Source organism: Megascapheus bottae, chromosome 26 (genome assembly GCF_031878675.1).
Source record: "Megascapheus bottae isolate mThoBot1 chromosome 26, mThoBot2.hap1, whole genome shotgun sequence".
Classification (NCBI taxonomy): Eukaryota; Metazoa; Chordata; class Mammalia; order Rodentia; family Geomyidae; genus Megascapheus; species Megascapheus bottae.
Genome location: NC_143534.1, coordinates 18,198,996 through 18,214,381, shown reverse-complemented (window position 1 = coordinate 18,214,381; position 15,386 = coordinate 18,198,996). Strand labels below are relative to the sequence as shown.

The 15,386-nt window shown below is 41.8% G+C and overlaps 1 protein-coding gene across 3 annotated transcripts in view; it reads right to left on the bottom strand.

Moving 5' to 3' along the window:
* Positions 1 to 15,386, bottom strand: part of Epc1 (enhancer of polycomb 1) — an 86,780-nt gene that overhangs the window by 50,684 nt on the left and 20,710 nt on the right. For 2 of the 3 annotated variants that reach the window (XM_090319064.1, XM_090319065.1), the window contains exon 1: positions 5,376 to 5,528. The exons of the other annotated variant lie outside the window; for it this stretch is intronic. In XM_090319064.1, the coding sequence (XP_090175190.1) occupies positions 5,376 to 5,528 (153 nt within the window). Of the gene's footprint in view, positions 1 to 5,375; positions 5,529 to 15,386 lie in introns of those variants that run through there. 3 annotated transcript variants of the gene reach the window in all.

The window sequence follows — 15,386 nt, the reverse complement described above, 5'->3', positions numbered from 1 at the left end:
CAGTCAGGCCCATTACTAACACGCATTGGGGAACTGGGGACTCACCAACTTCCACGCTCATTCTTATATAATCTTCAATGCCCCAGTTTAAAAAGTTAAGACTCAAAAGTATCTCACAGGACTGAGAATGTGGCTTAGTGGTAGAGTGCTTACCTCCTCAGTACCACATAAACAGAAAGAGCCAGAAGTAACACTGTGTTTCATATGGTCGAGCTATGCTTGATCAAAAGAAGTTCAGGGACAGTGCCCAGGCCCTAAGTTCAAGTCCCAGGACTAACAAAGTATCTTAAACAGGGTAACAGCTGAATTCAGAATTCATTATTACTAACTAGATTAATATTTATTTTAATCTGGATGCTTTGCTATCTAATGCAAACTCTCCTCAAAGTCTCGATGTCTTTTTAATCTAAACTATAATTTATTAAATTTAATTTTTATTACAACCAAGATTTCACATATTTTTCATTTTCAAGATAGTAGACATTATTAGAAAATTTGGACTGACCTTGTAATTCCAGAGTACTAAAAGAATGGCCTTAAATATTAAAGGTTTAAGGAAAGGACTTGGTTTCTTTCAAAAAAGGCATCAAATTTATCTCTTAAAATGACTTAAAACTAGTATTAACTTACAAAAACTTTGAAGATGCAGAATTCAACTATTTTTATTGCATTAGGAATTTGCAATGTATCCAATTTCCTCCTACATGAAAACAAACTCCTCTCCACTTTTAAGTGTTCAACTTGGGTTTAAGAACATAGTATTCCACACCAGTAATGAAAGGAAGAAACAGTAGGAATACAAGACTATTCTGTCTACTTAGAACCATATGAAATCCAGCAGTTGGGTAGTGGTAAACAGACCCTACAATATCAATATCACCACTTTCATCTTAATTACATCAAGTATCCCACCCAACCTGGCCTAGGTAACTAACAGTTCCAACTTTTCACAAATAAAGACATGCCCACTGCATAACCCAATAAAAGTTAAAACATGATGTGTACAAGTAGCTCCCATTTGCTAAATACTATTCCACTTCTAACTTTTGTTTTCATTGGGGGGAGGGTAGATATGATGGTATTGTGCTTGGTAAGTAAATGTTCTACCACTTAAACCAAGGCTTATTTGCCAGGTGCTGGTGGCGCACACCTGTTATCCTAGGTACTCTCAGGAGGCTGAGATCTGAGGATACCAATTCAAAGCTAACCCAAGCAGGAAAATCTGTGGGACTCTTATTTCCAATTAATCACAGAAAAAGCCAGAAATGGCACTGTGGCTCAAGTGGAAGAGTGCTAACCTTGAACAAAAGAAGCCCAGGGACAGCACCTAGGCCCAGAATGGATTGTTTTTAAAGTCTTAAGTATATGCCTAGCAAGCTGGATGGAGAAACTTCTATACTTCTGTTTTAAAAAGCGGTAAGTGCCCAGATGCAGGTGGCTCAGGCCTGTAATCCTAGCTAAGAGTCTAGAGACTCTTATCTCCAATAAACCACTCAGAAAAAGCAAGAGCAAGTGGCACTGTGCCTCAAGTGAAAGCACTAGCCTAGAGCACAAAGGCTCACAGTGGCGTCCAGGCCCTGAGCTCAAGCTCTAGGACTAGGAAAGAAAAAGAATTGTATGCCACCCAGATCAGGATTTATTGGTGGATATGGGGGGGGGGGGGGGGAACCAGAGCACGGTCTCTTCTCAAACCTTTGGCCTGAGCTTACCTTAATCCTCTGGATCACACCCAAGTAGCTTGGATTACAGGCTTGAATCACCAAGCCCAAGCTAAACACTTGTTTTTCCTTTAGGTCAGTCCTGAGGCTTGAACTCAGGACATCGGCCTGTCCCTGAGCTTTTGCATTCAAGACTAGCGCTCTGCTACTTTGAGCCAGAGTGCCATTCTGGTTTTCTGATTAACTGGAGATGAGTCTCACAGATTTCCCTGCCCAGACTGACTTCCAAAGGACAGATCTCAGCTTCCTGAGTAGCTAGGATTATAGGTGTGAGCCACCAGTGCCAGGTTTAAAAACTTTTTGAGATCTATGTTAAAGTGGCATTTCCATAAAGGGAAACTATAACATAAGATTCAGTTCTAGGCTCAATAAAAAATAAGTCAATTTCAACAACAACAAAAAACTAGTAGTATTAATCTCTTTGGTTAGGTACGCTATCAATTGTATATGAAAGCTGAGGCACTAAATTTAACACTCCAAATAATAACAATAAATCAGAGATGATAAATTATAACAGCAATCCATCCTTTTACCATGTTTAAACTTCTGTTTTAACCCTTTAAAGGTATTTATTTATATCTACTTGAGTCTGATTCCTTGTGGTTTAAACTGTACCTCTAAATTCATTATATACAAAGCCTTCATCAACTGTTACCTTTGGTTTAGCAAACTGCAATTTATTGTATTCTATAAATTCAAACTTTAATCCCTAAGATCTATGACTCAATCAAGTCCTTCAATTAGTTATAATCCAGAGTTATTCTGTAACTCTACTACAATAATTAAAAAGAAACTAAGCTCCAAAATTGGGATAGGAGCTCTAGCTACTGTTTCTTTAAAAAGTTTAAGAAGCATGTCTAATTAAGACAAATATCTTTACGTTTTATTATTGGCTAAACAGGAATATATTGCTTTCTCAGAATTGAGAGGATTCTTAGCTGGTGTGCTGGGGCATGCTTATAATCCCAGCATTAAGTACCATGAAGTACAAGGATCACAAGTTCTAGACCAGCCTGGGGCAGAGAGAACCCATCTCAAAAACAAAACAAAATCTACAAAACTTACATTTCTGTCAAGTTTACCACAGAAATAAAATCTAACAAAGTATAAAATATAACAAGAAGTATTTATAAACAAGTATTGTTTCATGTGACAATTCTGTAGATGTATTTGAGTCACGGAAATACTTTCTTACTAAGATAGTGTATAAACCATTATCCTCATATAAATCTTTACCCATCTTTCAGGCCCAAATAAAATGATATATATACATATATATTTTTTTAATCTGGACAGTCAAAATAGAAAGGCAATGTGTCAGAGACTTTAAGTATAAATGTTTCAGCAAATTACTTAAGTTCGTTTTCCTAGGGTTAGCTTAGTACATACTTTCAATTTTGTAGCACAAGCTTCTTTCAATTAATTGTTATTTCCATAGTGTACCACTAAAGCATGAACACAGGAGCAGAGATGGTAAGAACTCTTTATAGCATGAACACCAGGAAGTTTTTACATTCCTTTATTAAGTTCAGTGTCTCTTCTTGAGAGCCATGCTTCACTGATCATCAAAGTGTTTATTGGTTGGCTAGGAAGTGAAAAACCTCTAAAAAGATGATGGAAAAGGATAGTCTGAAGGGGAAATTATTTCAGAATTCCTCAAAAGTAGGAACTCTACATGCCACAACCTAATGACAGACATTGCATTGTAAAATGTCAATATTATTTCAGTGAACAAAACTTATCTGTACAATTTAACATGCAACGGTTCTGAAGTTGAGCTCAGCTCTCATTTTAGGCTGTAGCTCTTAGAACTGTCCTAAGTACTCAGACAAGCAAGACTTAGGAATCAAGTGTACTGTAGTGCTCTCTCTTGCTTAATACTCCCCCCTTCCTTGTATGACAAACAAGAACTATGAATTAATTCTTAGGGCTAGGATAACACCAAAACCCCAACTTGAAAGTATTATCTGTAAAACTTATAAAGAGAAACAAAAATAAAACAAAAAGACAAGATTCTGCAATCACAAGTACTTTAATTTTTAAAACAAGTAACTTATTAAAAGTGAACAAATAGCACCATTCTACTCTGAGTTGATACAAGGAAAAGTAAATTTAAAGGTACTGTTCTCACAGGTAATGTGCTCCAAAGTCAGTATCACCCTAGACAATCTCAACTCCATTAACTCCATGAATGGATTTTAAGACACTACTCTCCAAAGAAACATTCCACCATCAAAACTATTTTACTTTAAAAGGTTAAACAACCCAAGCAGTTCAAAGAGTTTTATTTTCAAAAACATTACAGAGCATAGAAAATTCTTACAGTACCAATGGAAGTAATACAGTACAATTTTCCACAACAAAATTGTAGCACACACGTCCACGTGAATCCTTGACTTCCTTGAACTGTCAATACACTGCACCCTGTTTAAATGGCTGTACCTGAAAACCAAGGTATGCAATTCCTTAGGATTAGAAGTCATCAAGTTATACTGTCAAGCATCTGGGGAAATGAGAGGAAGATTCTATTACCCTTGTGTCAGAACCCAACTTCCACAGCAAGGTAAAGCCACAGCTTCGACACAGACTATTTGGCTGTGAACATTTCAATAACTGGCAAAGCCCCACCCAACTTATGACAGTGTTAAGATATATAACTTTGAATCTGTTAGGAACCAACTAGGAAAGACCCTCTCTTTGAAAATTACATCTGCAACGTTTACTTCAATTAGGTCGAGCTTAAATTTTATAGCACGAGTGATTTTTTTTTTTTTAGAACTAAGTAAAAAGTTGCAGGCTTTGATTTAGTAACGTACTGCAAACAAGTCCGCAACATAATCAAAGAAAAAGAAAAAGAAAAAAAGTCTATTCGGAGACAGACGGTTGATCTTGATCAACCTCGCACTTAGGGGGTCTGCATACAAAAAAAGAAAAAAAGGAAAAAAGTGGGATCGACTGCAAGCGATTCTACTGCGAGCAAGTGTCACTCATCTTCTAGCAAAGTTAGGACGTCTGGGCACAGCCCCGAATGCCCGCGACATCCCCTGACAGGGAGGGGAGAAAACCCGTCTGAGAGCTGCTGTGGAGCTGACGGGCTGCAACCGAGCCCGACCAGCTTTCCCGCCCACGGGGAAGTCAAGCGTCCCCGGCGCGGCTGCTCGGAACCTGCGCTCCCGGACGCCGGCAGCGGCGCGACGGCGCTGGAGCGCCCCCCAGCGGCCCGCGGGCGAGGCTGCAGGCGGGTCCCCGGCTTCCCGGCTCGCCGCACACTCGCTCCCTCCCCCTCCCTCCACCGCCGCCCAGCCCGTTCCCCTCTCCGGATGCACAAGGCCCAACCCAAGAACTAAGACCACAAAATGGCTGCCGGCGGCTTCGTCACGTGACCCCTTTGTGCCTTTCAGGCCCCCCGAACTCCACGGGACCCGGGTACAAGTAACTAGGGTCGGCGGGTGGCCTCTGAGGAGGCCCCGTCGAGGCCGCGGCGGCCGGGGACGGAGGCCGGGGAGGCGGGGTAAAGGCCCGGCCGGCGACCGAGAGTCGGCGGCGGAGAGAAGATGGCGGCCATTTTGTGTGGGTCTGCTGCTCGGCCGCCGCCGCCGCCGCGGGCAGAAGGGAGCGGGGCCCGGCGGCGGGTCGGACAGGGGAGTTAACACGTACCGACTCCTCTTCCTTCTCCATTCCGGTGGGCATCTGCGGCACGGCCCGGTTTATCGAGGCGTACTCGTGCAGGTCGGGCAGGTCCTCACAGCGGAAGACCGGCAGCGGCTTGGAGGCGTCCAGCGCCCGCGCCCGGAACGACAGTTTACTCATCTCAGGCGCAGCAGAAGCCTCTCCGCTCTGGGGAAACGGCCCCGGCCAGCGGGATCATGGAGAACCGGGGGTTCGGTCCCCACTCGCCAGCCGCTGCCGGGGACTTGAGGGGCGGAGCGCGGAACCCGCCGTCCGGGCACTAACACCAGCCGGGAGGGTGGGAGGCTGCGCCGCTCCGCTCCTCGCTCGCTCGCTCTCTTCAATACGCCATGGCCAACATGGCGGACATTAAAACTCCACTGTGCGCTCTTCAGCCAACCCCAGCCATTCCCCACACTGCATCGCGCAGCGGCGCGGGCACGCGGACGGGGGGGGGGCAGCGCGGGCTCGAGGCGGGGAGCGCGCGTCCCGCCAACCCCCGGCGCCCTGCCGGCCTCGGCTCCCCGCGGCCGGGCGGCTCGCGGGCCGCGCGTCCTCGGCGGACCCCCCCCCCCTCCCGACTCCCGCCCCGGGCCGGGGCGCTGGGACGTCGGGGGCCGCCGGGAGCAGCGGCAGCGCGGGCGGAGACGCTCGCCTTCCCCCGGCTCGCCGGCTCCCGCTCGCTCGCCCGCTCGCTCCCGTCCGCCCGCCGGCGGCCCGGCGAACCCTCTCCAGCCGCCCGCCCGGGGGAGAGCGGGAGCGGTGGCGCTGTGGTGGCCCCGGGAGTCCCGGGCGGGCACGAGCACCTGTCATCCTCTCTCCATCCACCCCGGGGGGCTTCCGAGGAGGACGTCGCGCACCTCCAGCCGGCAGAGAACTGGGGAGGGATGGAGGATGCAATTGAAGAAGAAGAAAAAATGCAAAGGGGATGAGGAGGAGCAAAGGGGGGAAAAAAGTGAACTCTGGAGAAACTTTTTAAGCCACCGATTTTTTTTTTTCCTTAATGCCCACCGAAAGTAGGTAATAAATGCCGGATGGGCATCCGATCCTTAGTTTCCCCACTGAGGATGGATTGGGAGTCGATAAGAAATGGAATAAAGGTATTCGGCACGGAAATATTTTTCTTGCACCTGAAAGTAATCGTTGTCACACGCTGTTACCTTCGGGGACAGCATTTAAACATCCTCCAGACAGTCCCAGGCAGCTCGTTCACGATTGTCCCACAGCTTCATCGTAGCCAAGGGAGGGGGCACTGCCTCTTGTCACTTGTTCTCTGAAATTACTTACAAAACCGAATCGTATAAAGACCAGTGATCTTCCCATCACACAAGACACGGAAGAGGAAACTTAAAAAGGCAAATTACTGGAAGAGATGGAGAGGAAGATGGTAGAGTGCTAGACTTTGGTTTATGCTACCCGTGAAAATAGGTATCAGTAGATGTCTCTTTCCAGAGAATTATTTTTTTTTTAATGGAGCAATGGATGGGGGTGGGTATATTAAATTTGGCAGCACATTTTCAAATGTTCACCAAGTTTTTAAAAAAAAAAAGACTTTAGAAAACAAACATGTTTTGTAAGTCTGCTGTTCTGGGAGGGGGGTGGAGACTGCATAGTAATAGTAATAATCATTATTCTTAACTAGTGGGTTTGCCATGAACTGTTATTAGCTTAGGGCACATTGGCAAACTGCTATCTTCCTGGTTGGTTTCTATAAAGCATTAATTATGGGGAATTGTAACTGTTCACTATATTCCACCAGGTGGAGAGAAAACAAGAGTAAACTGCAATACAAATCAACTTGTTTGAGGCAGGTGGGCTTTCATTCGGCTTTCTTACACCTCCGCCACACATTCACTGGGTGAGAAAATAGCTACTAAAAAAGATGGCTTTCACAGCCTTGGCACGACACACTCACAATTCCACCTGAGCTCACCCAAAGAGAAGGACCTGTGAGTGGCAGTTGCTCTGTGAGGAGAGTTAGGAGGAAAATACATGCTATCGTGGGAATAGGCAAGTGTGGCTTCCCAATCCAGGACAGTGGCTCTAATCAAGTAGTTGGGGAGATGTACTTGTGAGAAGATACATATGCAAGAAGAAGAAGAAAGGCATCTTAGACAAGAGTGGTGGCATGTGCCACTCAGCGCCCTGAGAGGGCTTGCACATTCTGGGAACCTTAAGCATTGCCAACTGTACTGTGTGGAATATGACACCTATTTAGCCAGGTTTAACAGCTCTGAAAATATTGGCTGTATTGCTGTAGTAGTCCTCTCTACCTACAATATTTGCTTCCTAAAAATCCTAGACGTTGCATTTGTGTTTGAAGAATTCAAGATTTTATAGGACAGCTTACAGTCCTATGTGGTCCAAAAAGATGCGTTTTTTAAACCCTTGGTTTCCACAAATTAGTAATGATAGGTATTATGCAAATGAATTCCTTGTCCTTTGGGAATTCTGAAATCATTCCTACAGGAAAAGTTGAAGGATATGCTTACGAATTCATGCATTTTTGTGGCTAATTTGTCAGCTAAGCAATATCTGTTTCCTTATTAGTTGTCCATCCAGCTCTTCAGTGCTCTGAATTTCTAACTCTCACGTAGCTTCTTGGTTGTTTGGACTGAAAGTCTGAAATCCCCACACCTTCCCATGCTCACTACACTTTTGTCCACTCTAAGGAGCTGGGGGAGTACAGCAACACTGACTCAGATTTAACAATCCTCTGCTTCTTCCCTCCTACCCAATAGTTCCTTGAAAACATGGCTAACCCTGCACTGCCTTTAACATGCTTTTCTATTCCCAGCTTGAAAAAAAAAAATCATTCCCAACAAATCTGACTTGGAGTTTGTGGTGCTGTAGAAACATCTATTAATGTAATGCTGAATACACTATTTTCCTCAAAAGAAAACACATGGTTGGGAAAAGATTTGAAGTGTTTAGAATAGTTTCAGTTCCTGTCATAAATTAAGTACAGAATAATAAGTAGTACCCTCCTGCCACTGTAGGAGATGCAGATAAGATGCTGGTAAATGGATGGCCTGTTAACCAAATACAAGGCAGTACAGTGACATGCAATGGGTTGGCAGTTCCAATAGGAGAATTAAAGTCCAGCCACATTGTCCTATATCTGTGATCCGCGCACTATGAAGGCTGAGGGAGGAGGATGGTGAGTTCGAGCCCAGCCTTGGCTACCTAGACGCCATTCAAGAAAATAATAACAACAAGAATCAACTCAGTTCCAGTTGGGTCAATCAGACATCAAGAAGAAAGCAATGTAGGACTTGGTTCTGAAAGATGATCAAGCAAATGGAGGAAGGAGGAACTGCCCTGTGTGAATAAGCATGAGGTTATCTCTGTAGCCAGAATTCAGTAAGAGGCTCCCACACAATCCAGTTATGAAACAAAACTGGCAAGAATCTGGCTGGACAGAGTAGGTGTAGAAAGTACAGAGATGTACGTTTTAATGATTACTTACGGATCAGCTTTGTGATCTTTGACTTAATGTGAAAAATGCAATCCAACTGTATCCTTAGCAGGGCTTTCTAATGCTTGTCACCAAATAAATGTGACTAAAACCCTACTTCCATTCTGTTTCTTCCTTCCTTCCATTTGTATTTATAATCACTGTCAATGTCACCCATTAGGAAAGTCAAGATCAGTTTTGGTGTGACTGATCAAAGTCTCACACCCTACATCATTTCTATCACTGCTTAAGACAAACTCTTCCTGTTAGCTAGTGAATTTCAATACCTTCTGAAAGCATCATGTCTTCGCTGCCTCAAGATTTTTGTGTGTTCTTTCCTTTTCACCCTCTTGGTTAGCTCCAGACAGCCTACCCCTAGTCCCTAAAATCTTGTCTTTGAGCAATATCTTGAAGATTAAACAAAAGAATTCATGAAAAGCATGAAGAATGATTTGTGCCCACAGTGAAAGCTTGATACAATTAATTTGCCAGAATAATAAAAGCCAATCCTTTAAAAATAAAAACATAAGAATTCAATATAGTTGGTAGTATTTTTAAAATAGCTGGTAGTATTTGCCCTTTCCAAGGTATACATCGTAACAACTAACTTGCTAGAAGAATAAATAGCTCACATTAGAAAAGAATTAAAACATCCATTGAAAAAGCAAGTTGTAGCCAGTGCCAGTGACTCTTGCCTGTAGTCCTAGCCACTCAGGAGACTGAGATGTGAGGATCTTGGTTCAGAGCAAGCCCAGGCACAAAAGTTCGTCAAACTCCTATTCCCAATTAACCACCAGAAAACTAGAAGTGGCGCTGTGGCTTTAAGTCCTAAAACACTAGCCTTGAGCTGAAGAGTTCAGGGTCAGCACCCAGACCCTGAGTTTGAGGCCCACAACCAACAAAAGAAAAGAAAAGAAAAGAAAAGGCATGTGTTAATATTCATTTAAATAAAGTTATGTCAAATCACTGTCAAATATCTTGCTAATACACAAAAGAAAACAGAGGTGAGGGCATTCAATGGGGGATTATAATAAATTGCTATCATTTCTATGACTCCAGAAAAGAAATTGTATCTAGCTTCTGGAACTTGGAAACACAGTTATCTTTCTTATCTTCATATAAGTGAACTTTGGTACAATAAATGTTTCTTGGACCTCAGTGAAGTAAAATGTTTCCTTTAAACTTAACTGAAAAAAAAGTGTTTCCTTTGAACTATAAACTAAAATGTTTCCTTTTGCAATACTTATTTCTCATGCATCCTTTAAATAACATTGTATCATTTGTTTGGATAAGCACGCTGATTATACTCCTTCCTCCCAAGAGGAGAAAGTCATGACTTCAGACCCAAGTCATGATTTCAAGGTGTGACAAATGATTCACAGAGCAAGAGGAGTCATGTATGGTGCCCCAAGTACACCATCTTCCAGGAGACAAGAAGAGCTGGGAAAAGCCAAGACAACCAAGGCAAGCAACAAGGAGAGCAACAAGGAGAGTCAAAAAGAATGAGATTTTTTGCAGGGCACTTGAGGTTCACACCTGTAATCCTAGCTATTCAGGAGGCTGAGATCTGAGGATCACAGTTCAAAGCCAATTAACCTCCAGAAAATCGGAAGTGGTACTGTGGCTCAAAGTGGTAAAGTGCTAGCCTTTAGCTGAAGAGCTCAGGGACAGCACCCAGGCTCAGAATCTAAGCCCCAAAATGGACAAAAATAATAATAATAATAATAATAATAAGATTGCCAAGCTAGGGGGGTTTATACCTGTAATATTCAGGAGACTAAGATCTGAGGATCATATTTCCAAGGCAGCCTGGACAGGAAAGCATGTGAGACTTTTATTTCCAATTAACTGCCAAAAAGCTGGAAATGGAGTTGTGGCTTAAATAATAGAGCACTAACCTTGATATGCTCAGGGACAACACCCAGGTGCTGAGTTCAAGCCCTAGTAATAAATGAATGAATGAATAAATAACTATCAAAGTAAGCATGATTTCTATAGGATGTTGTATACCAAAAATAGATCTTGAAAAAAAGGGGAAACTGAAGAAGTTATTGTGTGTACCTAAAGCACTTATCTGACAGGCCAAAACCAGGGAAATAGCAGAAGTGATTTCCCAGTACTCTTTTGAAACCTTTTTTTGTTATTATTTGGACAAGGCCACTTTGAGGCTAAGAATCCATTTACTTCAGGATTCAGCCAAGGGCACAGAGTAAAATTCCCCATGCATACCTTTTTTCATTAAATGCATTCCAACAATTCATATTTGCACAATATCCTGGAGGCAGGCAGCTACATCCAGACCTTAAGAATTGTTTTGGGTTTTTTTTTTGGGGGGGGGGGTCAGTCCTGGGGCTTGAACTCTGAGCCTGGGCACTGTCCCTAGCTCTTCAAGTCAAAACTAATGCTCTACATTTTGAGTCACAGCACCACTTCCTTGAGATTTTAAGACATAACTTTCCTAGCTGGGTGCCAATGGCTTATACCTATAATCCTAAAGGATTATAATCCTAAAGGATTATAGGTATAAAGATCCTGAGGATCTAAAGATTGCAGTTCAAAGCCAGACCAGACACAAAATTCCTTGAGACTCTTATCTCCAATTAATCACCAGAAACTAGGCTGAAGAGAGGGCTAGCTCAGGGACAGTGCCCAGGCCCAGGCCCAGAGTTCAAGCCCCATGACAGTCCAAAAAAAAAAACAAAAGTAACTTTCCTAAATACAATATTCACATGCTAAAAACCATCACAAGTACTAATGTAGTAGTACATATGCTTGGATGTGTATTTTGGCTTTATTCATTCAAAATAAATAACATTCTGGTGTTATCAATTCTTCCAATCTTTTCTGGCTAGGTTTCTTAATTTGGGATTTTGATTATTTTTTAATTTTCTTGTTTTATAATAGTAGGATAACACTATGTATTCTGTTTGCTGGTCTTTATTTCTCAATATAATTTAAGTGTGTTCCCATGTAACTAAATGTTTTTTAAGAGAATTTTTTCAGATAGAGTCCCACTATGTAGTTCAGGCTAACTTCAATCTCACAAGTGATAGAATTACGAGAAAGAGTTACCATGCTCAACCTTAGAGTATGTTTTTGTTTTTGCCAGTCCTGGTAATTGACCTCAGAGCCTGAACACTGTCCTTGGAGTTTCCCAAAGCTAGAGCTCTACACTTGAGCTACAACACCACTTTCAGCTTTTTTTCTATGTATGTGGTGCCAAGGAATTGATCCAGGGTTTTCGTGCATGCTAGGCAAGCACTCTACCACTAGGCCAAACTCCCAGCCCCTCAGAGTATGTTTTTACAGGGATGCTTATTCTATGGGTATACCATAATCATTATCTTTAATGCATTTTTTTTTTTTGCCAGTCCTGAGCTTGAGCTCAGGGCCTGAGCACTGTCCTTGGACTTTCTCAAGGCTAGAGCTCTACCACTTGAGCCTCAGCACCACTTCCGGCTTTTTTCTATATGTGGTACTGAGGAATCGAACCCAGGTCTCCATGCATGCTAGGCAAGCACTTTAACCACTAGGCCAAACTCCCGGCCCCTAATGCGCTTTTATTTTTTGTTGTTTATAAACAACACATGTAGCCAGACACTGGTGGGTGATGCCTGGAATCATAGCTACTCAGGAGGCTGAGATATGAAGATTAAGGTTCAAAGTCAGGCAAGGCAGACAAATTTCCAATACATGTTTCTTCAGTTAGCCAACAAAAAGCCAAGAGCAGAAGTGTGGTTCAAGTGATAGAGCAGCAGCCTGGAGTGAAAAAGCCAAGCAAGAGCCTAAGGAACTGAGCTAAGGACTGGCACAAGGAGAAAAAAAAAAAGAGAACACATTTAATCTTAGTATAACATTAAAAATTGGATTTAAAATTTTATGGATTAAGGCACAGACAAATATATCTTCTGTTACTTAAAATAAGGTGTCACATCTACATAATAAGGGTTGGCAATATTACCATCCACTGGAGTAGCTGGGGGTAAAAATAGTTCTTCAGCACAAATATTTCTTCCCAGACATTCACGTAGCACTTTCCAAAAGTGCTAAGGTACAAATCAAAAAATGTTCTCACTTAAGAGTGATGTAAAGGGCTATATATAAAGCTTGGAGTTTTAGGGTGCTGCTCTAGCATATGCAAGCTCCTAAATTCTATCATCAGCACTGCAAAAATGAATTTCACTATATAAAACTAATTAGTTAAGGAAATATGCTCTCTCTTTTAAGATAAATTTAGGCTCAGTAAAGTCTCACCAAAAAGAAACACATTTACACAGCACTTTTCAAAATTATCTGAGCAGAGAATACCTTTTTAATGCACCAATAGTTATTACCTTTAGCTCTGTAAGAGCACACTTTGGGAAATTCAAGGAGATATAATTTTTCCATAGTTATCTAGAGTCTGATTACAAACTTAGAAAAAGTCTACTGTTATCTTTACTACTATCAGTTAGGGCTTTTAACCCCACTTTAAAAAACACACACACAAAAAAAAAAACATGTGAAATAAGACATGTAAAATTAAAACTACACAGAATCCTGACAGGCACTAGAATGGAGCAGATTATTACATTTTGACAATGGAATTAGTGTTTAAAACTCAGTGTTGGGCACCAGTGGCTCACACCTGTAAATCCTAGGTACTCAGAAGGGTCAATCTAAGGATCAAGTTTTGAAGACAGCATGGAAAGGAAAGTCCATGAAGATTCTTATCTTCCATTACCAGCAACAAGCTGGAAGTAGAGCTGTGGCTCAAGTGGTAGAGTGCTAGCCTGAAGTGAAAAAGCTAAGGAATAATAATGCCCAGGTCCTGAATTCAAGTCCCAGCGAAATTAAATAAATGAAATTAATATTCAATAGCATGTCTTCCCTCACATTTCTCTATTAAAGGAACATGAAGAACTTGAATTTAGAAATTTTTGTTTTAAATTAAACTGTCAAAGCTGTAGTTTTATATCCATAAAGCAAGAATCCTAACACAATCTAGTAATGATTGTTACATAAATTCAATGAAACAATCTAATGAGCAAAGCCTGTACCTCACACAAAAGTTGTGCTTTATAAATGACTACTGGCAAGGGAAAAAACAGGAGAAAACATTGGAAGATAAGACCAAGAAACATTATACTCAGATGTATACTGATCAAGAACCTGACCCAGAAGCATGTTGTTCATAACTCAACTTATGAAAATGTAACCTCTTTGCAAGCTGTTCGTTGATAGCAATAATAATAATAGTAACAGTAATAATAATAATAAAGCTATTGGTAAAACTAAAAAAAATAAAAAATAAATAACTACTTAGTAAATGATGACTTAGAAAAGGATATTTTAAAGAATTCTACTGTGTGTGTGAATGTGTTCTTGCTGGTGGACCTGGGGCTTGAACTCAGGGCCTAAAGCACTGTCCCTGAGTTTCTGTGCTCAACGCTGGCACTCTACCACTTGAGCCACAGCTCCACTCTCATCTTTTGGTACTACATTGGAGATAAGAGTCTCATGGACTTTCCTGCCTGGGATGGTGCCATATTGCAATCCTCAGATCTCAGCCTCTTAAGTAGCTAGGGTTACAGATATGAGCCACTGGTTCCCAGCTAAGACTCTGCTGTTTTGTTTGTTTGTTTGTTTAATAGACCATTTTACTTTTTTGAGCTTTATTTTTCCCTTGCAGTATTCAGGATAGAACCTAAGACATGGTGCATGTTAAGCAAATGTTCCACCGTTGTATTGCAGTATCCCTTGGCCTTATTTTTTGTATCTGAGGTACAAAGCATATTATTTGTAAAGAATCTTCAAAAGTCTTAGATAAGGAAACAAACAGATCTTTAAATGAAACCAATGCCCTACAAAAGGTTCCATAGAACTAACTTGTGAAAGTTTATCATCCTGTTCTTTTGTTTTGTTTTGATTTATTTCCACTCAGTAGTTTGGCATCTATCTTGCACCTAACATCTACAAGGAACCCTACTGTTCTTTATGTTTCATTGCCAGATGATTCATCACCAACCAAACAGTTATCCAGTGAGAGGTCAATCTTCAAATCTGGTCAAGCAAGCTCCACAGGTGATGAGGACCTCTGGGCACAAACTGCTATTGTTTGCCTGGGGCTGAGTGCTTTGAATAAAATCAGTCAAATGTGAAGTAGCAATTGGCATTAAAAGTAGCCACACAGTGTCCTGAGATAACAGTCTGAAACACTAAAAGGAACAAGGGCTTCCATCTTTAAAGCTGTAGATCCTAATCTAGTATCTACCACCAGCATGACTGTTATGGTTTGAATTTTCAATATTTCCCCATTCCCCAAAGCTCCTGTAACTGAAGGATTGTGTTCACAGTGGAGTAATAGAGGTAAGGGCTGTTGGAAGGTGATTGGATCTTAAAGGTTCAGATATCAATGATGAATCCATTTTGATTAGCAGCTTAAACAGTCTGAAAGAAGGGCTATTTCATAAAAGTGAGCACTCTATTTCCCAGCTGCCATGAGGACATATGGTTCCAGCCCACTCATCTCCTTCCAGTCCTTTCTTCTGATCTCCTTCAAA